Source organism: Eretmochelys imbricata, chromosome 3, assembly GCF_965152235.1.
Source record: "Eretmochelys imbricata isolate rEreImb1 chromosome 3, rEreImb1.hap1, whole genome shotgun sequence".
NCBI classification, from domain to species: domain Eukaryota; kingdom Metazoa; phylum Chordata; order Testudines; family Cheloniidae; genus Eretmochelys; species Eretmochelys imbricata.
In genome coordinates, this window is record NC_135574.1 from 58,517,203 (window position 1) to 58,543,293 (window position 26,091).

Consider the following 26,091-nt stretch of genomic DNA (forward strand, 5'->3'; position numbering starts at 1 on the left):
GCTGGTGAGCATTTGCTTCAGGTTGGGGGGCTGTTTGTAAGCGAGGACTAGTCTGTCTCCCAAGATCCTACTGTATTTTCCACTGCGTGCATCCAATGAAGTGGGTTTTAGCCCATGAAAGCTTATGCCCAAATAAATTTGTTAGTCTCTAAGGTGCCACAAGTACTCCTCGTTTTTTTGGGGTTTTTTTGTTTGCTGATACAGACTAACACAGCTACCACTCTGAAACCTGGGATTATTTAGTCTGCAGAAGAGAAGAATGACGGGGGATTTGATAGCTGCTTTCAACGACCTGAAAGGAGGTTCCAAAGAGGATGGATCTAGACTGTTCTCAGTGGTAGCAGATGACAGAACAAGGAGTAATGGTCTTAGGTTGCAGTGGGGGAAGTTTAGATTGGATATTACGAAAAACTTTTTCACTAGGAGGGTGGTGAAGCACTGGAATGGGTTACCTAGGGAGCTGGTGGATAAAATGCTGAGATAAAAGACAAGAATGAATACAATTTAAAGTATTCCCAGGACAAGAAAACACATTCAAACAAGTATTTTTTGGTAAGAAATCTAGAAGAGACAACATTTGTGAAAGACTGAATTATGGACCAATTAAAAACATATCTGATACAGGGTAGAATAAATGTTAAGAATAAATTCTAAGATATACATCTTTAAAAGTAAGTTGAACTTACGTCTCCTTCCAAAATCACTAACATTCAAAAGCATGGCCACTAGACCAGAACATGGACTAATCAATCATAGAGAGAATGGGAAAGAGAGGTAATAGTCGAAAAAAATCAACTGTTGTGTGGCTAGATCAGAGGTGGGCAAACTATGGTCCGTGGGATCATCCTGCCAGGCCCTTGAGCTCTCATCCGGGGAGGCTAGACCCAAGCCCCTCTCCTGCTGTCGCCCCTCCCCTGCAGCCTCAGCTCGACACTCCTGCCAGGCAGCGTGGCTGGCTCTGGCTGGGCGGCATGGCTGCGAGCTCCTGATGCTCTGAGAGGCATGGTAAGGAGGGGGCGTGGAGTGGGACGGTTGGATAAGGGGCAGGAGGTCCCAGGGGGCAGTTGGATGGGGCGGAGATTGTGGGGGGTGCAGTCAGGGGATGGGGAGCAGGGGGGTGTAGATGGGGTCGGGGCAGTCAGGGGAAAGGAGGGGTTGGATAGGGGGTGGGATACCGGGGGGCAGGGTGTGGATAGCAATCGGAGCAGTTAGGGGACAGGGAGCTGGGGGGGGGTTAGATAGGGGCTGGGATCTCAGGGGGCGGTTAAGGGTGGGGGTTCCAGGAGGAGGCGGTCAGGGGACAAGGAGCAGGGGCGATTGGATGGGTCGGGGGTTCTTGGGGGGGGCAGTCAGGGGGCAGGAAGTGGGAGGGGTTGGGGGCCAGACTGTTTGGGGAGGCACAGCCTTCCCCATCCGGTCCCCTATACAGTTTCGCAACCCTGATGTGGCCCTCGGGCTAAAAAGTTTGCCCACCCCTGGGCTAGACCTTCAAAGCAACACTTGCAGAAAAAAAGGTAATAGAGGAAGAACAGGAACTGCACACCTGCTTACTCAAAAACAATGGATTACAGTAGTGAATAACTAAAATTATACAATGAGCAGGACACAAGGAGAAAATAATCTTCTCTGCAGACATACCAGAGTGTACACTGCTTCCTGGGAAGCGTTTAGTATTATAAGACAGGCTCATCAAAGAAACCTGGAAACACACCAGGGAAATATATTGCTACTTTGCTAGAGGAATGTGAACTGATGCCCAACGTTTATAGATAGAAGTTTCAAGGAGTTAAATAAATAAATAAGGATTATGCTGAATTTGTAAAAGGTTGTAGGACAATGGGTGGCTAAGTCTGGAGCTAATGGAGATTTTATCAACAGTGCACATGAAATGTAAGTGTAGACTGGTGACCCCCACCTCAAAATGCTGTGCTGGGGTATACTGATCACTTCTTTTTTCTGCATATATTAAAAATATAAATACAAAAGAAAAAACTAAAACTTCAGTGCAAAAGATAAACACAGGGCAATCTTTACCAGGATGTGATCATTCTGAAAATCTTATTTTTAAACAGTATTTGAAAGAGGCACATCTCATTTTTAAGTGAGATCAAGGAGTATAATTGAGATGTATTGGGGACTTAAAAAATAATTCTTCAGGAAGTCCTCAGTGTGCAAAACTAGTCAAGCAACTTTATCCTCTCTCAAATTGCTTTGGAAGCAATAGGTCCTTAATATAAATTGATTGATCATGAAGGTTTCTAAAGAATGGGTACAACTGTGGCTAAATCTGTTTGGACATTATGGTTAATAGAAAGGTTAAACAAATGATAGTAATGGAAGCTTCACATTTTTATGATCTAACACTCCCTTGGAAATATAGGTTAACTGGAATTTCTATTACTCTTCCTTTAGAAATAAAGTCTGGAAAATGAATGCACTATACAAAACTCTAAGAAATTAAGGTGAGGGAACCTAATAAACATATGACTCCACCATATATTTTGCTTAACATATAGATCAACAGGTAGATGCATTATTTGAGAATGCTTGATCAGGTAGTCTGTCATAAACATACAGACAAGGGTAGCATAAAATCCCTCCTTTACCTGTAAAGGGTTAAGAAGCTCAGATAACCTAGCTGGCACCTGACCAAAAGGACCAATAAGGGGAGAAGATACTTTCAAATCTGTGCGGGAAGGTTTTTGTTTTGTGTTTCTTTATGCTCTCTCCGGGTCAGTGAGGAACCAGGGCAGGGAAAATACATCTCCTAAAGCCGTACCTGAACTAAGCATCTAAGATTACAAATTGTAAGTAATAGGAAGGAAAGGCGTTAGATTATCTTTTGTTTTAGCTTGTGAATTTTCCCTGTGCTAAGATGGAGGTTTATCCCTGTCTTTTGTTACTTTAAAGTTTTGCCTAGAAGGGAATCCTCTGTGTTTTGAATCTGATTACCCTGTAAAGTTACCTTCCATCCTGATTTTACAGAGGTGCTTCTTTACTTTTTTTTCCTTTATAATTAAGTTCTGTTTTTTTAAGAATTTGATTGTATTTTAGTGTCCTAAAAACCCAAGGGTCTGGTCTGTGCTCACCTGGTTTACCTATTTGGTTGGTAGATTATTCTCAAGCCTCCCCAGGAAAGGGGGCGAAGGAGTTGCGGGGGTAGGGGGGTATTTTAGGGAAACAGGAACTTCAAGTGGTCCTTTTCCTGAATCTTTGTCTAACTCATTTGGTGGTGGTGGCAGCAGTACCCATCCAAGGACAAGGAAGGATTCAGGTCTTGGGGAAGTTTTTAACCTAAGCTGGTAGAAATAAGCATGCGAGTCCCCACATCTGTACCCCAGAATTCAGAGTGGGGAGGGAACCCTGACTCAAAGCACAGAAAGCTCAAGACTTACTTTTTTAAGATACATCTCACTCTCCTTCCACCTTTTAAAATGATTATGAAGAGGAAGAAGGCCACTGCAGGGTCCAACGCAGTCAGATACAAGGTTCATTTCCTTACCTTGAACAGTGCCTTCAGCTCCTACTTCTGTTGCTTTCAAAAACATGCTTTCCTGTCTTTCGGTTAGAACTGTAAATAGTCTGCCCCCTCCCCTCCCTTTCTTTTTTTTAAGAGAAAGTCTGTACTGAAAGTTCCCTGACACTGTACTTTTGCAGTTTAAGGACGTGTTGTTCTCTTGCATTTGTTCTTGTGGGTGAGGTGAGCCACTCAAACTAGAGTATGGCACATTGTGCAAACTTAAGAATGTATTGCTTTAACAACTGACAAATAAAAAGCCACAGTGTCTGGTGCTCCCATGAACGCCATCATGCCTTCTTCCACACGCCCCTTATGGGTGGAACCACCCCCCCCGTTCCCCAAAAGCTGTAAAGCAACTACCAATCCTCCTTACAACTAATGTCTACCATGACTCCTGTGGAACACTGTCAGCTGATAATAGTTTAGGCAGAAAAAAGTGTTAGGACTGCTCATTTGTCTCTATTAGTAAGCAAACCAATGCCCCCACCTATACATCTACTTTGTATCTACAGGGTTGTCTACACAGTTCAGCTATTAAAAGACGTGGTTGTATTAGTATTACTATAACTGTTTAAAAAAATCCTTTAGTTTTAAAATCAAAGATATTTTAAAATGTTCAAAACTGAAACACTGATTTTTGTCAAAACTAAACATTTTTTCAACCCCAAACAATTTTTCTTCCACTTTCTGAAACTGCCAACAAACGGAAAAATCTTTTCCCCCAGTTCTGTTAACCTCCTCTTCTCTTGAAATCCATTTGCTTGCTTTTCCCACCAGTTAGTGTTTAGGTCACAACCTGATCCTGCAAAGACTTGTGCATTTGCTTAACTTTAAATCAACAGGGCCACCCTTGTACTTAAAATTATGCACACATGTAAGTCTTTACAGGATCAGGGTCCAAGATTGTATACTCTTTGGGGTAGAGACTGTTTTGTACCATATACTCGTACAATGCATATCACAAAGGCTAGAGTCTCTAGTGTGCTATGGTAATAATCATTTTAAATAAAAATGAGAAAGCTGCTCAAAAGGTCAGAACTGATTTATTTCTCCTACCTCATTCTTTAAAATGACCTGTGTTTTAGAGTTTCCTCTGCCCTATTGATTTTTTTCTTCACCTGTATGCACAGCTCACAATACAATGCTCCCATAGCAACTAGTTAATAGTGCATAAAGGCCCACAGACTCAGATGAAGATTAAGATACCGAGTGGAGAAATGATCAAACCTTTACAAAGATTTGGGACACTGCGGGATATTTCAGTTCCCTGAGAGTGGCTTTTAGCAGCAGTCTGCTGGGACGCCGCGTGATCCAGGATGGCCAGCCGTCCCCGTGATCACCGGCGTAGCTGAGGGAAGGTGTGGACGAGGAGCCCCGCTCCGCAAAGACAGCTGAGCCGGGCACAGCGCCTCGCCATGCCCCAGGAGGCGCCCACTGGGGCGGGGAGAGGGGACAGGGCACCCCGGCAGCGGCTCTAGGGCAGGCAGGGGCCGGCACAGCGGACTCCGAGGGCCGGCTCGGTCCCTGCCAGGAGAGCTGGGCTCCCAGCCCCGCTGGGCCAAGCTGCTCCCGCTGCCAGAGCCTTGCCGGGGCGCCCCGGCCCCGGCCCCCCGCCCGCTCCATAGCAACGGAGGGAGGCCGCCTCACACGCTGCTGCGCCCGGGGCAACTGCTGGCCCATCCCGGCGCTCACCTGTGCCGGGCTGGGACTCGCCCAGCAGCGGGGTGCGGTCCGCCGCGTCTTCGGGCTCCGCCTCGCGGCCCGCCGGGGCCCGCATCGCGCCCAGCGCCAGCCCGCCCGTAGCCACCGCGAAGTGGACCCGAGCCCCGGCCAGGGCTCTGCAGCCAGCCCGGCACAGCCAGGGGAGGGCGGCGGCCACGTGACTGACGCCGGGCGGAAGCTGCCTCCCTAGCGGCGCCGCCCGGCCCTGAGCTAGCCCTCAGCCGCCATCTTTGGTGCTGGCAGCGACTCGGGCTGGAGGGTGGGGGCTCACACAGTCTCTCCCTCTGGGCGTGGGCAGTATTTTCCTGCATCTACCTTGCGCCTACCGTTTGCAAGTCTCTCCTCTTCAGGCCCACGTGGAAGTGGTGTGTGTTGGGGAGGGGGATTAGGCTGAAATTTCCAAGACACCCCTCTATTTACATGCACAGGGGGACCCAAATCCCAGCCCCTTCTGAGCTGTGGGCACGGATCACAGCTTCTCCGACCTGAGTACTCCTTTTCATTTTGCAAATACAGACTAACACGGCTGCTACTTTGAGACCTGAGTTCAGTTGGAGACAGACATTTAACTTCTCTATTTTATTGCTTTGGATTCATAAATAACTAAAATGCCTAACTGAAGGAAATAAAGGACAACCATGTGAAAACTAATAGACAAAACTTACTTGGAAGAGATGCTTCTCATTCAGAACTTAATTCCCACAATTTATATCCACTAAGCAGCTACTGGGAAGCATTTCCTCCAGCAAAATAAACGCTAGCAGTAGTTATCTTTCCCAACTTTGTCAAAAATAGTCTGTTATATTTTTCTTGTGCTCAAACTGATAAATTCATTTTGCATTAGGTTTGATAAGTACAGTTAGGGAGCGTCAAATTGTGGAGGTAAATGTGTGGTTACGCAGGTGGTGTCGGAAAGAGGACTTTGGATTCCTAGACCATGGGATGTTGTTCTGGGAAGAAGGATTGCTAGGAAGAGATGGGAGCCACCTAATGAAGAGAGGGAAGAGTATCTTTGCAGGCAGACTTGCTAACCTAGTGAGGAGGGCTTTAAACTAGGTTCACCAGGGGATGGTGACCTAAGCCCTGAGGTAAGTGGGGAAGTGGGACACCGGGAAGAAACACAAGGAGGAGGGTGCAACAGGGGAGGCCTCCTGATTCACAGTGAGAAAACAGGGCAATCGGCTAGTTATCTTAGGTGCCTGTACCTGAACGCAAGAAGCCTAGGAAACAAGCAGGAAGAACTGGAAGTCCTGACACAGTCAAAGAACTATGATGTGATTGGAATAATAGAGACTGGTGGGGTAGCTCACATGAGTGGAGCACTGTCATGGATGGGTACAAACTGTTCAGGAAGGACAGGCAGGAGAGGAAAGGTGGAGGAGTTGCACTGCGTGTAAGTGAGCAGTATGATTGCTCAGAGCTCCAGTATGAAACTGGAGAAAAGCCTGCTGAGAGTCTTTTGGTTAAGTTTAGAAGCAAGAACAGGAAGGGTGATGTCGTGGTGGGTGGGTGCTATAGACCACCACACCAGATCAGGAGGATGAGATAAATGAGGCTTTCTTCTGATAATTAACTGAAGTTTCCAGAACACAGGCCCTGGTTTTAATGGAGGACTTCAATCACCCTGATATCTGCTGGGAGAGCAATACAGCAGTGCACAGACAATCCAGGAAGTTTTTGGAGAGTGTTGGGGACAACGTCCTGGTGCAACTACTGGAGGAACCAACCAGGGGCTGTTCTCCTCTTGACCTGCTGCTTACAAACAGGGAAAAATTGGTAGGGGAAGCAGAAGTGGGTGGCAACCTGGGCAACAGTGACCATGAGATGGTTGAGTTCAGGATCCTCACAAAAGGAAGAAAGGAGAGTAGCAAAATACAGACTCTGGACTTCAGAAAAGCAGACTTTGACTCTCTCAGGGAACTGATGGGCAGGATCCCCTGGGAGGCTAATATGAGGGGGAAAGGAGTCCAGGAGAGCTGGCTGTATTTTAAAGAAGCCTTATTGAGGGTGCAGGAACAAACCATCCTGATGTGCAGAAAGATTAGCAAATATGGCAGGCAACCAGCTTGGCTTAACAGAGAAATCTTCGGTAAGCTTAAACACAAAAAGGAAGTTTAGAAGAAGTGGAAACTTGGACAGATGACTAGGGAGGAGTATAAAAATATTGCTCAAGCATGCAGGGGTGTAATCAGGAAGGCCAAAAACAACTGGAGTTGCAGCTAGCTAGGGAAGTGAAGGGTAACAAGAAGGGTTTCTACAGGTATTAGCAATAAGCAATAAGAAAAAGCAATGTTAGCAATAAGAAAAAGGTCAGGGAAAGTGTGGGACCCTTAATGAACGGGGGAGACAACCTAGTGACAGATGATGTGGAAAAAGCTGAAGTATTTAATGCTTTTTTTACTTTGGTCTTCACAGACAAGGTCAGCTCCCACACTGCTGTCCTGGGCAACACAGTATGGGGAGGAGGTGACCAGCCCTAAATAGTGAAAGAACAGGTTAAGGACTATTTAGAAAAGCTGGACATGCACAAGTCCATGGGTCCAGATCTAATGCATCTGAGGGTGCTGAGGGAATTGGCTGATATGATTGCAGAGCCATTGGCCATTATCTTTGAAAACTTGTGGCGATTTGTGGAGGTCCCGGGCGATTGGAAAAAGGCAAATATAGTGCCCATCTTTAAAAAAGGGAAGAAGGAGAACCGGGGAACTACAGACCGGTCAGCCTCACCTCAGTCCCTGGAAAAATCATGGAGCAGGTCCTCAAGGAAACCATTTTGAAGTACTTGGAGGAGAGGAAGGTGATCATGAACAGTCAACATGGATTCACCAAGGGCAAGTCATGCCTGACCAACCTGATTGCCTTCTATGATGAGATAACTGGCTCTGTGGATATGGGGAAAGCGGTGGACGGAAGGTATCTTGACTTTAGCAAAGCTTTTCATATGACCTCCCCACAGTATTCTTGCCAGCAAGTTAAAAAAGTATGGATTGGATGAATGGACTATAAAGCTGGCTAGATTGCTGGGCTCAACGGGTAGTGATCAATGGCTTGATGTCTAGTTGGCAGCTGGTATCAAGTGGAGTGCCCCAGGGGTCGGTCCTGGGGCTGGTTTTATTCAACGTCTTTATTAATGATCTGGACGATGGGATAGATTGCACCCTCAGCAAGTTCGAGGATGACACTAAACTGGGGAGAGGGGTAGATACGCTGGAGGGTAGGGATAGGGTCCAGAGTGGCCTAGACAAATTGGAGGATTGGGCCAAAAGAAATCTGATGAGGTTCAACAAGGACAAGTGCAGAGTCCTGCACTTAGGACGGAAGAATTCCATGCACAGCTTTAGGCTGCAGTTCTGCAGAAAAGGACCTGGGGATTACAGTGGATGAGAAGCTGGACATGAGACAGCAGTGTGCCCTTGTTGCCAAGAAGGCCAATGGCATATTGGGCTGCATTAGTAGGAGCATTGCCAGCAGATCAAAGGAAGTGATCATTCCCCTCTATTTGGCACTGGTGAGGCCATATCTGGAGTATTGCGTCCAGGTTTGGGCCCCTGTCAAGGTTCCTCCCCTACTCTGAACTCTAGGGTACAGATGTGGGGACCTGCATGAAAAACCTCCTAAGCTTATCTTTACCAGCTTAGGTCAAAAACTTCCCTAAGGTACAAAATATTCCCCCCCGTTGTCCTTGGACTGGCCGCTACCACCACCAAACTAATACTGGTTACTGGGGAAGAGCTGTTTGGACGCGTCTTTCCCCCCAAAATACTTCCCAAAACCCTGCACCCCACTTCCTGGACAAGGTTTGGTAAAAAGCCTCACCAATTTGCCTAGGTGACTACAGACCCAGACCCTTGGATCTTAAGAACAATGAACAATCCTCCCAACACTTGCACCCCCCTTTCCTGGGAAATGTTGGATAAAAAGCCTCACCAATTTGCATAGGTGACCACAGACCCAAACCCTTGGATCTGAGAACAATGAAAAAGCATTCAGTTTTTACAAGAAGACTTTTAATAGAAAATAGAAGTAAATAGAAATAAAGAAATCCCCCCTGTAAAATCAGGATGGTAGATATCTTACAGGGTAATTAGATAAAAAAAACATAGAGAACCCCTCTAGGCAAAACCTTAAGTTACAAAAAAGATACACAGACAGAAAGAGTTATTCTATTCAGCACAATTCTTTTCTCAGCCATTTAAAGAAATCATAATCTAACGCATACCTAGCTAGATTACTTACTAAAAGTTCTAAGACTCCATTCCTGGTCTATCCCTGGCAAAGACCAGCATACAGACCGACACAGACCCTTTGTTTCTCTCCCTCCTCCCAGCTTTTGAAAGTATCTTGTCTCCTCATTGGTCATTTTGGTCAGGTGCCAGCGAGGTTACCTTTAGCTTCTTAACCCTTTACAGGTGAGAGGAGCTTTCCCCTGGCCAGGAGGGATTTCAAAGGGGTTTACCCTTCCCTTTATATTTATGACAGCCCCCCACTACAGAAAGGATGTGGACAAATTGGAGAGAGTCCAGCGGAAGGTAACAAAAATGATCAGGGGGCTGGGGCACATGACTTACGAGGAGAGGCTGAGAGAACTGGGCTTGTTTAGTCTGCAGAAGAGAAGAGTGAGGGGAGATTTGATAGCAGCCTTCAACTACCTGAAGGGGGGTTCCAAAGAGGATGGCGCTCAGCTGTTCTCAGTGGTGGCAGATGACAGAACAAGGAGTAATGATCTCCAGTTGCAGTGGAGGAGGTTTAGGTTGGGTATTAGAAAACATTATTTCACGAGGAGGGTGGTGAAGCACTGGAATGGGTTAGGCAGGTTGTGGAATCTCCATTCCTAAGGTTTTTAAGGCCTGGCTTGACAAAGCCCTGGCTGGGATGATTTAGTTGGTGTTGGTCCTGCTTTGAGCAGGGGGTTGGACTAGATGACCTCCTGAGGTCCCTTCCAACCCTAATCTTTTTATGATTACCTCTTTGTGGTACCAGCCTTAATAGCTTCCACATGATCTCGCAGCATGGCCTGGTCTATACTAGGAATTTACATCAGTATAGTTATGTTGCTCAGGGGTGTGAAAAATCCACCTCCCCAGGAGACACAGCTATACTGACCTAACCCCCGGTGTAGACAGAATTCTTCCGTTGACCTAGTTACCATCTCTCGGGGGGAGATGGTTTACCTACTCTAATGGGAGAAGTGCTCTCCAGTCAGGATAAGTAGTGTCTATACTTAAAACGCTACAGTGGTGCAGCTGCAGTGTTTTAAGTATAGACATACTGGTTTGGTCTACATTACAAACATATATTGGTATAACTACGTTGCCCAGGGATGTGGAAAATCTACACCCCTGAGTGATGTAGTTTTACCAACCTAACCCCCAGTGTAGATAGTGTTATGTTGACGGAAGGGGTTCTCCAGTCAACATAGCTACTGCCTCTCAGGGAGGTGGAGTACCTGTGCTGACAGGAGAAACTCCCCTGTTGGTGTAGGTAGCCTCTCCACTAAGTACTGCAGCTGTGCTGCTGCAGTGCTGTAAGTGTAGACAAGTCTATCTTTTTATACCTTGCAAGTAATTCAAATAAATCTAAAAAAATTACCATTATGAGAATTGCCGTTTCTCATCTGAACCTTTCAAACTAACCACCTCTCACCTAAGTACAGCAAAATATCCAAGTGATTATATAAAATATTGCACCACATGTCCTTCTGCATCTGATAGCAGGTTTGCAAACCTGTCAATTGTGCAACCCTTTTCCAATTATTATGCAAGTTACATCCTGCAAGCAATTGCCTCCATGTGTTCCCTTGAACATTAATGTGCAAGTATGCCAACACAAAAGTGGAAAGAGATAGTGACCCAAGTGTTATGGTTTGCAAAGGCAGATCAGGAATTTGGATAGAAAAGCAAACAAGTTAAGCTGAACATGGAGGCAAGAGCTGAACTGTATTTTAACTAAGATCGCTGGCGTAACTCCCCATCAGGAATTTTGACAAAGAACCATGATTTTAATACTTGCCTTCTGTTGCATTTGTGAGGCTAAAGTCTTGTTCTAAATTAACAGTAGGGCCATATCTGCACTAGAGAGCTTACAGTGGCATAGCTGTACCAATGCAGCTGCACCGCTGTAAGATCTCTTGTGTAGCCGCTCTATGCTGATGGGAGAGAGCTCTCCCATCAACATAATTAAACCACCTCAACGAGCAGCAGTAGCTATGTCGGCGGGAGACGCTCTGCTGCCAACATAGTGCTGTCCACACCAGTGCTTCTGTTGCTGTGACTTGTATGTTGCTCAGGGGGATGTTTTTTTCACACCCCAAGTGACATGAGTTATACCGACGAAAGTCGTAGACATAGCCTTAGATTGTTTTCTAGCAAAAAACCAGAAAACAGAATCCATCATTTGTGGTCAGGTAGCCAGATCTGCTTTGTCAAAGTAAAAATTCTGCCACATACTTTCAATAGTTGAACCATTTTCAGCATCCACATCCATGACAATTGCACTAGCACCCAACAAACAACTCTGTCCTGGAATCAGAGATGCCAGGACCCAGCAATTCAGCACCAAGCTCTGTGCCAGAATCAGATTTCGGCACCCAACAAGACTGGCAAACCCAAATCAACATCCTCTCTTGCTAAGGAAGGCTCAGAAGTGTGAGTAGCAGAACCATCTGCAGGTTGTTCACTAGGAACATGGTCACATTTCTCATGTTTCAAGAAACTTTGTAGATCACTCACATTTTTCTGATCCTGTTTTTCACAGGCTTGCTGCAGCTTGCATTTTTGAGCAGCACTCATGTGCATGTGTTTGTAGACACTCAGGGTGGAAGTCACAGTTGACTACAAGAATTCACCTACCAAGTTCTTCACAAATGATTCTGAGGTTTGGAATGACTGTGGTAGCATGTGGAAGAACTAACTAATAAGTCCTCGAAACTGAGAGAAATCAGATGAAAGATCATAATATCTCTGTGAAACTGAGAGCTATAGCCAGTGCTTAAAGTGGGGAGGCCATGTGTAGGAGAGTGGTGGACCCCCCAATTATTTTTTTTAAGCTCATGAAGGGTTGCTGAAGCCCATACAGAGCTTCTTCTAGAGCTGCTGCCTCATACAACTCCCTTGGCTCCTGCTCCACCGCCCACTCATTGGCCCATCCCTCAGCACATATGGAATGGGTGATGCCTGGGGAGCAGCAGAGGTAGCAGCTCGGAGTGGGGCACAGTGCAGCCCAGAAGCTGGAGAGGGGCCGGTAGAAGCTGCAGGGGACATTGACCCTCCTGTGACAAGAAAAGGAGTACTTGTGGCACCTTAGAGACTAACCAATTTATTTGAGCATGAGCTTTCGTGAGCCACAGCTCACTTCATCAGATGCATACCGTGGAAACTGCAGCAGACTTTATATATACACAGAGAATATGAAACAATACCTCCTCCCACCCCACTGTCCTGCTGGTAATAGCTTATCTAAAGTAATCGTCAGGTTAGGTGAGCTGTGGCTCACGAAAGCTCATGCTCAAATAAATTGGTTAGTCTCTAAGGTGCCACAAGTACTCCTTTTCTTTTTGCGAATACAGACTAACACGGCTGTTACTCTGAAACCTCCTGTGACAGCTGCCCAGCACCATGAGACAATCTCTGAGCCAGGCCCTGAGCAAGGCGAGCATGGACAAGGCCAGCACAGAGGGAAAGAGTTGGGAGAGTAAAGACAACAAGCCTTAATTACAAGGGATGTCCCTTATTTCTTCATCACCGTACAACAAGACCAGGAGTTGCTGAGTGCTGCAAAAAGCAGCAAGAAATACACCCTGGAGAATGTAGGTGAGTACTGCTTTTTAGTATTTATTATTAGTATTATTATTAATAATAATGATAATAATAGAATTGGAAGAAGGAGTGGGGCAGGGGTGCTAAGAAAACAGTCCCTTATTTTTGAAACACAGTGTTGGCCATCCTAACTGGCACTAGGTTTGCCAACTTTCTACTCGCACAAAACTGAACACCCTTGCCGGTCTCTGCTCTGCCCCTCCTCCAAGGCCCCCCCTCACTCCATCCCCCCCCCCCCCCGTCACTTGGCTGGGGGTGCGGACTCTAGTGTGGAGCCAGGGATGAGGGATTTGGGATATAGGAGGGTGCTCCGGACTGGGACCGAGCAGTTTGGAGGGTGGAAGAGGGCTCTGGGCAGGGGCAGGCTGTGGGGTGCGAGGGCTCTGGCTGGGAGTGCAGGCTCTGGGGTGGGGCTGGGGATGAGGGGTTTGGAATGTTCCGTGCTGGGATCGAGGGGTTTCGAGGGGGGTCTGGGCTGGGGCAGGGGATTGAGCTGCGGGAGGGTTTGAGGGCTCTGGCTGGGCGTGCAGACTTTGGGGTGGGGCTTGGGATGAGGGGTTTGGGGTGTAGGAGGGTGCTCTGGGCTGGTATTGAGGTGTTTGGAGGTGTCATAAATATAAAGGGAAGGGTAACCTCCTTTCTGTATACAGTGCTATAAAATCCCTCCTGGCCAGAGGCAAAACCCTTTCACCTGTAAAGGGTTAAGAAGCTAAGGTAACCTCGCTGGCACCTGACCCAAAATGACCAATGAGAGGACAAGATACTTTCAAATCTGGAGTGGGGGGAGCAAAGGGTTGGTCTGTCTGTGTGATGCTTTTGCCAGGAACAGATCAGGAATGCAGTAAGTAATCTAGCTAGAAATGCTTTAGATTTCCTTTTGTTTAATGGCTGGTAAAATAAGCTGTGCTGGATGGAATGTATATTCCTGTTTTTGTGTCTTTTTGTAACTTAAGGTTTTGCCTAGAGAGATTCTCTGAGTTTCAAATCTGAATACCCTGTAAGGTTTTTACCATCCCGATTTTACAGAGGTGATTCTTTTACTTTTTCTTCTATTAAAATTTTTCTTTTAAGAACCTGATTGATTTTTCATTGTTCTTAAGATCCAAGGGTTTGGGTCTGTGTTCACCTATGCAAATTGGTGAGGATTTTTATCAAGCCTTCCCCAGGAAAGGGGGTGTAGGGCTTGGGGGGATATTTTGGGGGAAGACATCTCCAAGTGGGCTCTTTCCCTGTTCTTTGTTTAAAATGCTTGGTGGTGGCAGCATACAGTTCAAGGACAAGGCAAAGTTTGTACCTTGGGGAAGTTTTTAACCTAAGCTGGTAAGAATAAGCTTAGGAGGTCTTTCTTGCAGGTTCCCACATCTGTACCTTGGAGTTCAGAGTGAGGAAGGAACCTTGACCGGAGGGCAGGAGGGGGATCAGGGCTGGGGCATGGGCTTGGGACCCAGCAGAGGGTCAGGGGTGTAGGCTTCGGGTGGCGCTTACCTCAAGCAGCTTCTGGAAGCAGTCAGCATGTCTGCCCTTCGGCTCCTACGCAGAGACGTGGCCAGGTGGCTCTGCATGCTGCCCCATCCACAGGCACCCCGCAGCTCCCATTGGCCACAGTTCCCAGCCAATGGGAACTGCGGTAGCTGTGCTTGGGTCGTGGGCAGCGTGCAGAGCCCCATGGCTGCAAGTACGTGTAGGAGCTGGAGGCGGGACATACCGACTGCTTCCCGGGAGCCGTGTGGCGTGGAGGCTAGCAGGGAGCCTGCCAGCCCTGCTGCACAGCACCGCCAACTGGACAGTCAACGGCCCAATCAGTGGTGCTGACCAGAGCACCAGGATCCCTTTTTGATCAGGTGTTCCGGTCGAAAACCAGACACTTGGTCACCCTGCCTGGCACAGGCCCCAGGGACTCCGAGAGACCCCCTTCCCCATCCGAGGGTGACCAGATGCTAAATACAAAATATTGGGACTGCCACAGGAGGAGCGCCTTTTCAATTGTTACACTCATGTTCAGTGGTGGGAAATAAATCTTGCCGCCGAAGATTTAAGTACCCGCTGCCGAAATGCCACCGAAGTCCATCAGCGACTGAAGGACCCGCTGCTGAAACGCCGCCGAAGACCTGGATGTGTCGGGTGAGTGTAACAATTAAAAAGCCGCGCCCCCTGCCTGTCACCGCCGCCTAAGGGCGGGGGAAGAAAAGATGCACCTGAAACAAAATATTGGGACAAATGGCGTCCCGACCATACTTTGGTCGGGACGCGGGACAAACTGCTCAATATCGGGACAATCCCAATTTTATCGGGACGTCTGGTCACCCTACCCCATCCCCACTGTCACTGTGCCTCCCGTCCCAGAGAGACTTCAACCCCACTGAATCTCACTGTAGCCCCATCTGCAAAGAGAGACTCCGCTGTTTTGGGGTGGATATCAATGACATCTATAAAGCACTAAGCAGAGGCTGCTGAATACATCATTCAGGGCACTAAGTGGGAGCTCCCAAATGCTCCATTTGTGGCATTACATAGAGAAGGCTAGGGCCCCATGACAGGAGGAAATAGCGAGAAATAAACCTCCCCTCCAAAAGGGTCCTGTATGGGCCCAGGCCTTGTTCCACTGGAACCGTTTGAACCTCCCTTAGCACAGCCCTGCTGTGGCCTGAAATCTCCTTCCATTGGTTTGGGGAAAGGCAAGTCGCACTCTTACCTTCCTCCTTCTGTGGCAGCTTCTTCTGACTCTCCGTAGCCTCTACTAAGCCCCCCCGCATACCTTTTGAGTCAGAGTTTGGCTGCACTAAGGAGTGTGTTTCGTAGATAGGACTCTCAACGTGGTATTTCAAAAACAAAGGACTGTTTTCTTAGCACTCCTGCCCCGCCTCACCTCTCCTCCCAATATTAATTATTATTATCTTCATTATTATTATTAATAATAGTAAGCAGTACTCGCCTACCTTCACCAGGGTGTATTTCTTGCTGCTTTTTTGCACTCCCGATCTTGTTGTACAGAGATGAAGAAATAAAGACGTCCCTTCTTGTTGGCAACGTGGATGCATGACTCCCACATTTCGGGAGGCTGGGCCTGAGAGCCAGAAGCACTTAGAAGTGTGTGTGGGCCCACCAGCACCTGGACTGTGGCCCCATCCCCTGCTCCGCCCCAAGGCCCGCCTCTGCTCACCCTTCCCGAGCCTCCCCTTCCGATGCCTATGCCTCTCTGCCTCTCAGGGGGCAGGAGGGGGGTGGGGGTGGGGCTGTGGGGGGAAGGGGTGGCGAAGTGCGAGTGGTGGGCGGGGAGTGGCTCTTGGGGGAAGAGGCAGAGCAGGGACGGGAAGAGGAGCAGCGTGGGTGGGGCCACGGGGTAAGAGCGGGACCCAGGAGTGGGACCTCGAGGCGGAGCCTGGGTGGGGCCACAGCCTTGGCACCCTTTCGACAGTGGCACACCAAAGGGAGGAGTGCCGCATCCTGTTCGGGGAGGCTTAGCCTCCCCTGGCCTATTATATCCGCTGCCCATGGTTGGCAACCCAATGGTAGAGGTACCTGATGCCTTGTTCAGCTCTGAAAGATCTAATTGAGTGAGAAAGGTTCTTTATATCTTCCTCTGCCCAGAACAAGCTCACAGTCTTATGGGGCCTCAGTAAGCCAAGTCCTTTCAATCCTCCCCAAAAGGAGTGGGTCCCTCTGAGGACTAGGGTGTCCTGTCTGTTTGCAGGATCAGGAAGAAGGCCCCAAGTCAGTTTAAAATCCAAGCTTTTATCCAAAAGTCTTTTATTTGTCTGTTGGTATCTGGAGAATCCAGTTTGAGCTAATATATGCATATCTCCCTCCAGGAGTGGGGGGCTGCAAAAGCTAATAATGGAGAAAGTTCATTACATACAATGCACCAACATACACACAACTGCATTTTTAATACAACATACCCCAAAGGTATTAACCCTAATTCAATAAAATGTACAGTATCTTAATTCCATAAGTTTGTTCAAGATATTACAGGATATTGTCAGTCTGTCTCATCTGCCCCTACAAAAGTGACCAGCATCCTAGGGGAACCACTGACTTATTGCCTGGACAGGTTTATTCCCTGGATGTCAATTTTGCCATTACTTTTCACAGTTTCACATTTCATCTGTTCAGAAAACAAATCTCCTGCTAGCAAGCCTTTAAAACTCTGTACTGAATTGTCTGAAAAACATCCTGTAAAAAAAGTTCTTCTTTAGAACCTATGGAGCTGAGCTTTCACATGCCTCTTCTTACCCTTGTTACCCAAAACCTCAGGGTGTAAACTTGAGACTTGATTCTCCAACTTCTACCTTCCACCTGCCTTTCTAGGCAGTGTGTATGGTATCCTGTGGTTCCTCAATCTGTCTGTCGCCTGAAAACTGGATTGAGATTCCCCATTCCCCCCGGGAATATTACAAGCAGCCATTCTTTGTTCCAAAGGGAGAAATATCAGGGCTGCCTCCCTGTGCAACGGCTCTCAACCACGCACTGCTTTTCACAGCAGAAGAGTCAGGCAAGGGAGAGTCTTCAAGCCTCCCCCATAGCCAAATTCCTCTCTCTGCTCCATGTCCCCTGAGGTCAGCACCCAGGGACTCTGTTGGTCTAACCTCAGGTTGTTTGGGGGAGGAGTATTGATCCCCACCCCATTGGTCTGGCCTTTTGTTCCCCACACACAGAGTCAAGGTGAGCAGAATTCCCTCTTCATAAGAACGTAAGTGTGGCCATACTGGGTTACACCAAAGATCCATCTAGCCCAGTATCCTGTCTTCTGACAGTGGCCAATGCCAGGTGCCCCCACAGGGAATGAACAGAACAGATCATCATCAAGTGATCCATTCCCTGTCGCCCATTCTCAGCTTCTGGCAAACAGAGGCTAAGGACACCATCCTTGCCCATCCTGGCTAATAGCCATTGATAGACCTTCCTCCATGAACTTATCCAGTTCTTTTTTGAACCCTGTTATAGTCTTGGTCTTCCCAACATCCTCTGGCAAAGAGTTCCTGTGACTGTGTGTTGTGTGAAGAAATACTTCCTTTTGTTTGTTTTAAACCTGCTGCCTATTAATTTCATTAGGTGATCCCTAGTTCTTGTGTTATGAGAAGGGGTAAATAACACTTCCTTATTTACTTTCTCCACACCAGTCATGATTTTATAGACCTCTATCATATCCCTCTTAGTTGTTTCTTTTCCAAGCTGAAAAGTCTCAGTGTTATTAATCTCTCCTCATATGGAACCTGTTCCATGCCCCTAATAATTTTTATTGCCCTTTTCTGAACTTTTTCCAATTCCAATATGACACGTTTCAGAGTAACAGCCATGTTAATCTGTATTCGCAAAAAGAAAAGGAGTACTTGTGGCACCTTAGAGACTAACCAATTTATTTGAGCATAAGCTTTCGTGAGCTACAGCTCACTTCATCGGATGCATACTGTGGAAACAGTATGAGTGATCACTTTAGATAAGCTATTACCAGCAGGAGAGTGGGGTGGGAGGAGGTATTGTTTCATGGTCTCTGTGTATATAATGTCTTCTGCAGTTTCCACAGTATGCATCCGATGAAGTGAGCTGTAGCTCACGAAAGCTTATGCTCAAATAAATTCCAATATATCTTTTTTGAGATGGGGCAACCACATCTGCACGCAGTATTCAAGATGTGGGCCTACCATGAATTTATATAGAGGCAGTATGATATTTTCTGTCTTATTATTTATTCCTTTCCTAATGATTCCGAACATTCTGTTAGCTAACATTCTGTTAGCTGTTATCTTTCCATGTCTCTCTTTTTGCTATTCTTTTCCCCAGAAAGACTATTCAGACTTTTTTCTCTGTGCTTTTTATTCCACAGTACTTGCTTTTACTGCTGTTGACACTTACACCATACATATCATAGTTAAGGGCAACTGCACTTGTATTTCACCTCAGTGATTAAGCAGGGGCACCCAACTCTTGGCTTCTAGCTCCCCAACTGTTGCCTTTCTGGGTAGAGACCCACCTCTCTCTCTCTCTCCTTCCTGACCAGGCCCTATGCACTAAGGGCTGGAGAGGTGAGAAACATTTCAAACATCTTTATTGTGCAGAGGAAAGATGGTCAATTTGAGAGATTCAATTTCTAGATCAGGTTTAATATTTATTCGCTCTTGGTCAGACCCTACAGTCTTTACCCAGCCAAAACTCCCAGTGAAATGGGAGTTTTGCCTGAGTCCAAGGGCCTGGGCCTGGGCCCTATAATAGCAATCTTTAAACAACTGCTTACAATCCTATTACCTCATGTGAAAATGTCCTCACAGAGAGCCATAGACATGTCACCCTTTAAATCTGCCTTATGTCATCTGACAGACAGTTTGGTCTCTCCACATTTCTTAGATGGTCTCGTGTCATTGACCACGGCCATAGCCCAACAATTACATTTGCCTGTTGCAGCTGGCAGCTTGAGCCTCAGTAACAAACCATATACATATAAATCCTGCAAAACCCCCAAACCAAAATAGCTGTTTTAAGAACGCTTTGTTTAAAATGATGTGTTAAATTAATGAGCCGTACTATGGTCTCTAGTCTGTGAATGTACCTAGCACTCGCATGGGTTGCCATTGAAGTCATGGAACTCTGTCATAGGGATCTGAACGAGCACAGCGATTTACAGGATTGGGGCCTCTAACTGCAAACAAAACATGTGCACTGTTGTAGCTTCTTGCTATAATGTCACTTATCCAGAGATAGTTGCAGGTAAAGCTCCTCTGTGTTGGTTCAAACAACTTAAAGCAGCTCTCTATATTTAAGGGCTAGATTCTGCCATCTTTACTTTCAGTGAGTTGTACCTTATGCAAGTAATCACACTGAAATCACTCGGACTATGTACACTGTAAATTACTGTTCCACATGAGTAAAGGTGGCATAATCTCGTGCTGTCATTTCTTTCTTTTGTTTTGTAGAGCTGTAGGCTTGATCCTGAAAATTTTTTAGCCTCCACAGCTCCCACTGAAGACCATGGGCAAAATACATCAATGACATAAACCTGCACAATTCCATTGATTTCAGTGTATTTATTCCAGGGCTATAGCCCAATGGCAGTTGTGGGTGATCAGCACTTCAGAAAATTAGGATCTTTGTGAACACTGAAATATGTATGCAAATATGAGAGTAATCCTTATTGACAAAAAATCTCTGACTATTAAGATTTAAATTTCAGGGGTAGACAAAAAACACCATACACCAACACAACCCAAAAAACCTTTTAGCGGACTGTGCCCAAAACCTCTCAGGCTTTATAAAAATCTGACTGGAGCAAGTCACTTTGCTCGCCATAGTTGCACAATTTCAAGTGGATAAGAAAATAGCATGAGATCATGAAAGTGCCTGAGCCCCACTTCTCCCCTTTGGAAGCAAAAAAAAAGCTTGCTCAGAAACCTGTGGCTGAATACATCACACAAGACTGCAGATTGCAAGAGGAAGCTGATGAAATCACATCTGTTCTTCTGTGCCCTTTGCAAGGCTGGAGTGCTGCTGAGTCAGACTAATGACCCCACTGGTAATCCTTTTAGAACATCCTGCTCTCCTGGCTGCCCAATGCCCTTATCTTTATAGCTGTGTAAAACATAGCTGCCTGGAAGAGCTGCAGCACTAGTAAGTACAGGGTTAAATCAGAACAATCCTGATATTAATGCCAACTGCATCATCACATACGAAGTTGAGCTTGCAGGTGTCAGTGGAATAACAACAGTTCTGTTCCACATTGGTGTTAGAGTAGTCCAAGAGCATGAAGCAAACTAGAAATAGATTTGGGATTTGTTCTAGATCTTGTGCTTAGGACAAGAAGAGCAATTATATTTCTATAGTTGTAGAATCCTTCCTGTCAGTTTATTTAGGGAGACCAATCACCATGCTACCAAGGCATTAGACTGGGGTTCTCAAACTGGGGGTTGGGACCGCTCAGGGGGTTGCGACGTTTTTACATGGGGAGTCGCGAGCTGTCAGCCTCCACCCAAAACTCCGCTTTGCAGCCAGCATTTCTAATGGGGTTAAATATATAAAAAAGTGTTTTTAATTTATAAGGGGGGGGTCACACTCAGAGGCTTGCTATGTGAAGGGGGTCACCAGTACAAACATTTGAGAACTACTGCATTAGACACTGTTGATTGTTCCTGTCACAAGGCATGCCTGACCTGTAGCACCCTCTAATGACAGAGTGCTGCAAGGGGCCTTCTCAGAAAAGGGACTCCATGCAGCCCAGTAGCCTGTAAGACAAAGGTGGGCAAACTATGGCCCGCGGGCCACATCCAGCCCGCGGGACCGCCCTGCCCGGCCCTTGAGCTCCTGGCTGGGGAGGCTAGCACCCAACCCCACCCGTGCTGTCCCCTTCCCCCGCAGTCACGCTGCTGCGTGGACAGCACAGTTGGCTCCGTCAGGGCAGTGGGGCTGTGAACTCCTGCCGCTCTGAGCGGCATGGTAAGGGGGTGGTGGTGGCGTGCACGTGGCAGCGGGGTTGGGTAGGGGGTCCCTGGGGGCAGTCAGGGGATAGGGAGCAGGGGGCAGTTGGATGGGGCAGAGGTTCTGGGGTGGGGTGGTCAGGGAACGGTGGGGGGGGGCCTGTAAGGGAATGGGGGTGTGGATAGGGGTCGGGGCAGTCCGGGGACAGGGAGCAGGGAGGGTTGGATAGTGGGTGGGGTCCCAGGGGGCCTCTCAGGGGGAGGGGGTGTGGACACGGGTCGGGGGGACAGGAACAGGGGGGGTTGGATAGGTGTGGAAGACCTGGGGGGGCCTGTCAGGGGATGGGGATGTGGATAGGGGTTGGGGCAGTCAGGGGACAGGGAGCAGGGGGAGTTGGATGGGGGTGGGGTCCGGGGGGCAGTTGGGGCGGTGGGTGCCAGGAGGGGGTGGTCAGGGGACAAGGAGCGGCGGGAGTGTTGGATGGGTTGGAGGTTCTGAGGGGGGCAGTCACGGGGCAGGAAGTGGGTGGGGATCGATAGGGGCGGGGGCCAGGCTGTTTGGGGGGCACAGCCTTCCCAACCTGGGCCTCCATACAGTTTCACACCCCGATGTGGCCCTCAGGCCAAAAAGTTTGCCCAACCCTGGGGTAAGACAGAATTCCCCTGCTGAGGTTGTACTTTAATAAATACAGATAAACTTGAAGAAAAAACCCATCTTTCCCCTTGGGCTCAAGAGCTGCACAGTTCTCATCCTTGGAGCCTTTTGTTTCTGGAGCTCCTCTTCCTTTACAGAACTTCTCTTTCTGTGAGGAGCAGCACCACCCTCCAACTGAGCCCCAATGGCCTTTTAGGAGGTCCAGGAGCTTGTTACTCAATTAGCTGCCTAAATAACCTCCTTCCCCTTAAGTTAGCTCAACGTGGGTAGACTGAGCCCAGACTCCCCTTAAAGGGGCCAGCAACCTGTGACAATTCCACATTGTTGCCTTAGTATGCACTTCTGTATAGTGCTCACCTCCTGAGTAAGAACAAGTTATGAACACACCATATCAGTGACTTGTAAAGGCTACCCATTTGCTTCTGGATGCAGTTCAAAATATTGGTAATGTTCTAAAAAACACTAAAAGGTCCAGGACCCAGCTATATGACCCCTGTCAAGGTTCCTCCCCCACTCTGAACTCTAGGGTACAGATGTGGGGACCTGCATGAAAAACCTCCTAAGCTTATCTTTACCAGCTTAGGTCAAAAACTTCCCCAAGGTACAAAATATTCCCCCCGTTGTCCTTGGACTGGCCGCTACCACCACCAAACTAATACTGGTTACTGGGGAAGAGCTGTTTGGATGCGTCCTTCCCCCCAAAATACTTCCCAAAACCTTGCACCCCACTTCCTGGACAAGGTTTGGTAAAAAGCCTCATCAATTTGCCTAGGTGACTACAGACCCAGACCCTTGGATCTTAAGAACAATGAACAATCCTCCCAACACTTGCACCCCCCCTTTCCTGGGAAATGTTGGATAAAAAGCCTCACCAATTTGCATAGGTGACCACAGACCCAAACCCTTGGATCTGAGAACAATGAAAAAGCATTCAGTTTTTTACAAGAAGACTTTTAATAAAAAATAGAAGTAAATAGAAATAAAGAAATCCCCCCTGTAAAATCAGGATGGTAGATATCTTACAGGGTAATTAGATTCAAAAACATAGAGAACCCCTCTAGGCAAAACCTTAAGTTACAAAAAAGATACACAGACAGAAAGAGTTATTCTATTCAGCACAATTCTTTTCTCAGCCATTTAAAGAAATCATAATCTAACACATACCTAGCTAGATTACTTACTAAAAGTTCTAAGACTCCATTCCTGGTCTATCCCTGGCAAAGACCAGCATACAGACCGACACAGACCCTTTGTTTCTCTCCCTCCTCCCAGCTTTTGAAAGTATCTTGTCTCCTCATTGGTCATTTTGGTCAGGTGCCAGCGAGGTTACCTTTAGCTTCTTAACCCTTTACAGGTGAGAGGAGCTTTCCCCTGGCCAGGAGGGATTTCAAAGGGGTTTACCCTTCCCTTTATATTTATGACACGCCCCCCAAATCTCAGCTAGGGTGAAACACTGGCTGGGATTTCTTTCTGGAGCTCTAGGAAAAACAGAGTTAATAAGACACATGCATCTCTAAATATACCACCAAGTACATAAAGACTAACAATATTTTCCACATCTCAAGGACGATTTTAACCAGTTGATTCTGGGAAACTTTCACGGGAGAGTGCATCAGCCACTTTGTTAGAAGCTCCTGAGATGTGTTGGATGTCGAAATCAAAATCTTGGAGAGCTAAACTCCACCGAAGAAGTTTTTTGTTAGTTTCCTTGACGGTGTGAAGCCACTTCAGTGCAGCATGGTCGGTTTGCAGGTGGAAACGCCGTCCCCAAACATATGGGCGTAGCTTTTCCAGAGCATAGACAATGGCGTAACATTCTTTTTCAGTGACTGACTAGTTGCTTTCCCTCTCAGACAGTTTTTTGCTGAGAAACACTACAGGGTGGAATTCTTGATCAGGTCCTTTCTGCATTAAAACTGCTCCCACACCACGCTCGGACGCATCTGTGGTTACTAGGAACGGTTTGTCAAAGTCTGGGGCCCTTAGTACAGGGTCAGACATGAGTGTTGCTTTAAGCTTGTTAAAGGCCTTCTGACACTTTTCGGTCCACTGAACAGCATTTGGCTGTTTCTTTTTGGTTAGGTCTGTCAGTGGGGCAGCGATTTGGCTGTAGTGCGGTACAAATCGTCTGTAATAACCGGCCAAGCCTAAGAAGGATTGAACCTGTTTCTTTGACTTTGGGACAGGCCACTTTTGGATAGCATCCACTTTGGCCTGTAGGGGGCTGATAGTTCCTTGACCCACCTGGTGTCCAAGGTAAGTCACTCTGTTTAGGCCTATTTGACACTTCTTAGCCTTAACAGTTAGTCCTGCCTCCCTTATGCGCTCAAGGACTTTGTGTAGATGTTCCAGGTGGTCTGCCCAGGAATCCGAAAATATGGCCACATCGTCAAGGTAGGCGACTGCATATTCTCCTAATCCCGTTAGGAGACCATCTACAAGTCTTTGGAAAGTGGCGGGTGCATTTCGCAGCCCAAAAGGGAGTACATTAAATTCATACAGCCCGAGATGTGTGATGAAGGCTGACCTTTCCTTGGCAGATTCATCTAGCGGTACTTGCCAGTACCCCTTGGTTAAGTCCAAGGTAGAGATGAACTGGGCCCGTCCCAGTTTCTCTAATAGTCCATCTGTGCGTGGCAATGGATGGTTGTCTGGGCGAGTTACAGCATTTAGCTTACGGTAGTCCACGCAAAAACGTATTTCCCCATCTGGTTTGGGAACTAGAACCACTGGAGATGCCCATGCACTTTCAGAGGGGCGGATTACACCCATCTGTAACATATCCTGGATCTCCCGTTCTATAGCAGTTTTAGCTTGAGGAGACACCCGGTAAGGTTGGACCCTAATTGGGTGAGCATTACCTGTGTCAATGGAGTGGTATGCCCGTTCAGTCAGTCCTGGGGTGGCTGAGAACGTTGGCGCGTAGCTAGTGCACAGCTCCTGGATCTGCTGTCGCTGCATACGCCCAAGGGTCATGGAGAGGTTCACCTCTTCCACACCACCAGCACTTTTCCCTTCGTAGTAGACACCTTCAGGCCACTCAGCGTCGTCTCCTCCCTGGGCTGTAAACTGACAAACCTTTAATTCTCTGGAATAAAAGGGCTTTAGAGAATTAATATGGTACACCTTAGGCTTTCGGTTGGAGGTGGGGAATGCTATGAGATAATTAACAGCTCCCAGGCGCTCCTGCACCGTGAATGGCCCTTCCCACGATGCTTCCATTTTATGGGCCTGGAGCGCCCTTAAGACCATGACCTGGTCTCCTACTTTGAAGGAACGCTCTCTGGCATGTTTATCATACCAGGCTTTTTGCTCTTTTTGAGCATCCTGTAAGTTTTCTCTAGCAAGGGCTAAAGAGGTTCGGAGGGTGTTTTGTAGGTTGGTTACAAAGTCCAGAATGTTAGTTCCTGGAGAAGGTGTAAATCCCTCCCATTGCTGCTTCACCAACTGCAATGGTCCCTTAACCTCACGGCCATATACAAGTTCAAATGGGGAAAACCCTAAACTGGGATGTGGTACAGCTCTGTAGGCAAAGAGCAACTGCTGCAACACTAGGTTCCAATCATTGGAGTGCTCATTTACAAATTTACGTATCATGGCCCCCAAAGTTCCATTAAACTTCTCCACCATGCCATTTGTTTGATGGTGGTAAGGAGTGGCAACCAAGTGATTTACCCCATGAGCTTCCCAAAGGTTTTTCATAGTTCCTGCCAGGAAATTAGTCCCTGCATCTGTGAGGATGTCGGAGGGCCAACCTACCCGGGCAAAAATGTCTGCTAGTGCCTGGCACACACTTTTAGCCCTGGTGTTGCTTAGAGCTACTGCTTCCGGCCATCGGGTGGCAAAATCCATGAAAGTCAGTATGTACTGCTTTCCTCTGGGTGTCTTTTTCGGAAAAGGACCCAGAATATCCACAGCTACTCGCTGAAATGGAACTTCAATGATGGGGAGTGGCTGGAGAGGGGCTTTGACCTGGTC

General features: G+C 47.3%; 1 protein-coding gene across 3 annotated transcripts in view; it reads right to left on the reverse strand.

Moving 5' to 3' along the window:
• SLC17A5 (solute carrier family 17 member 5) overlaps positions 1 to 5,372 on the reverse strand; it is a 41,143-nt gene extending 35,771 nt beyond the window's left edge. For all 3 annotated transcript variants that reach the window (XR_013345582.1, XM_077812696.1, XM_077812697.1), the window contains exon 1: positions 5,213 to 5,372. Coding sequence is in view for 2 of the 3 variants with exons in the window: in XM_077812696.1 (XP_077668822.1) it covers positions 5,213 to 5,297 (85 nt within the window). In the remaining variant the exon portion in view is untranslated. The remainder of the gene's footprint in view (positions 1 to 5,212) is intronic.
• Positions 5,373 to 26,091: the final 20,719 nt, after the last annotated feature.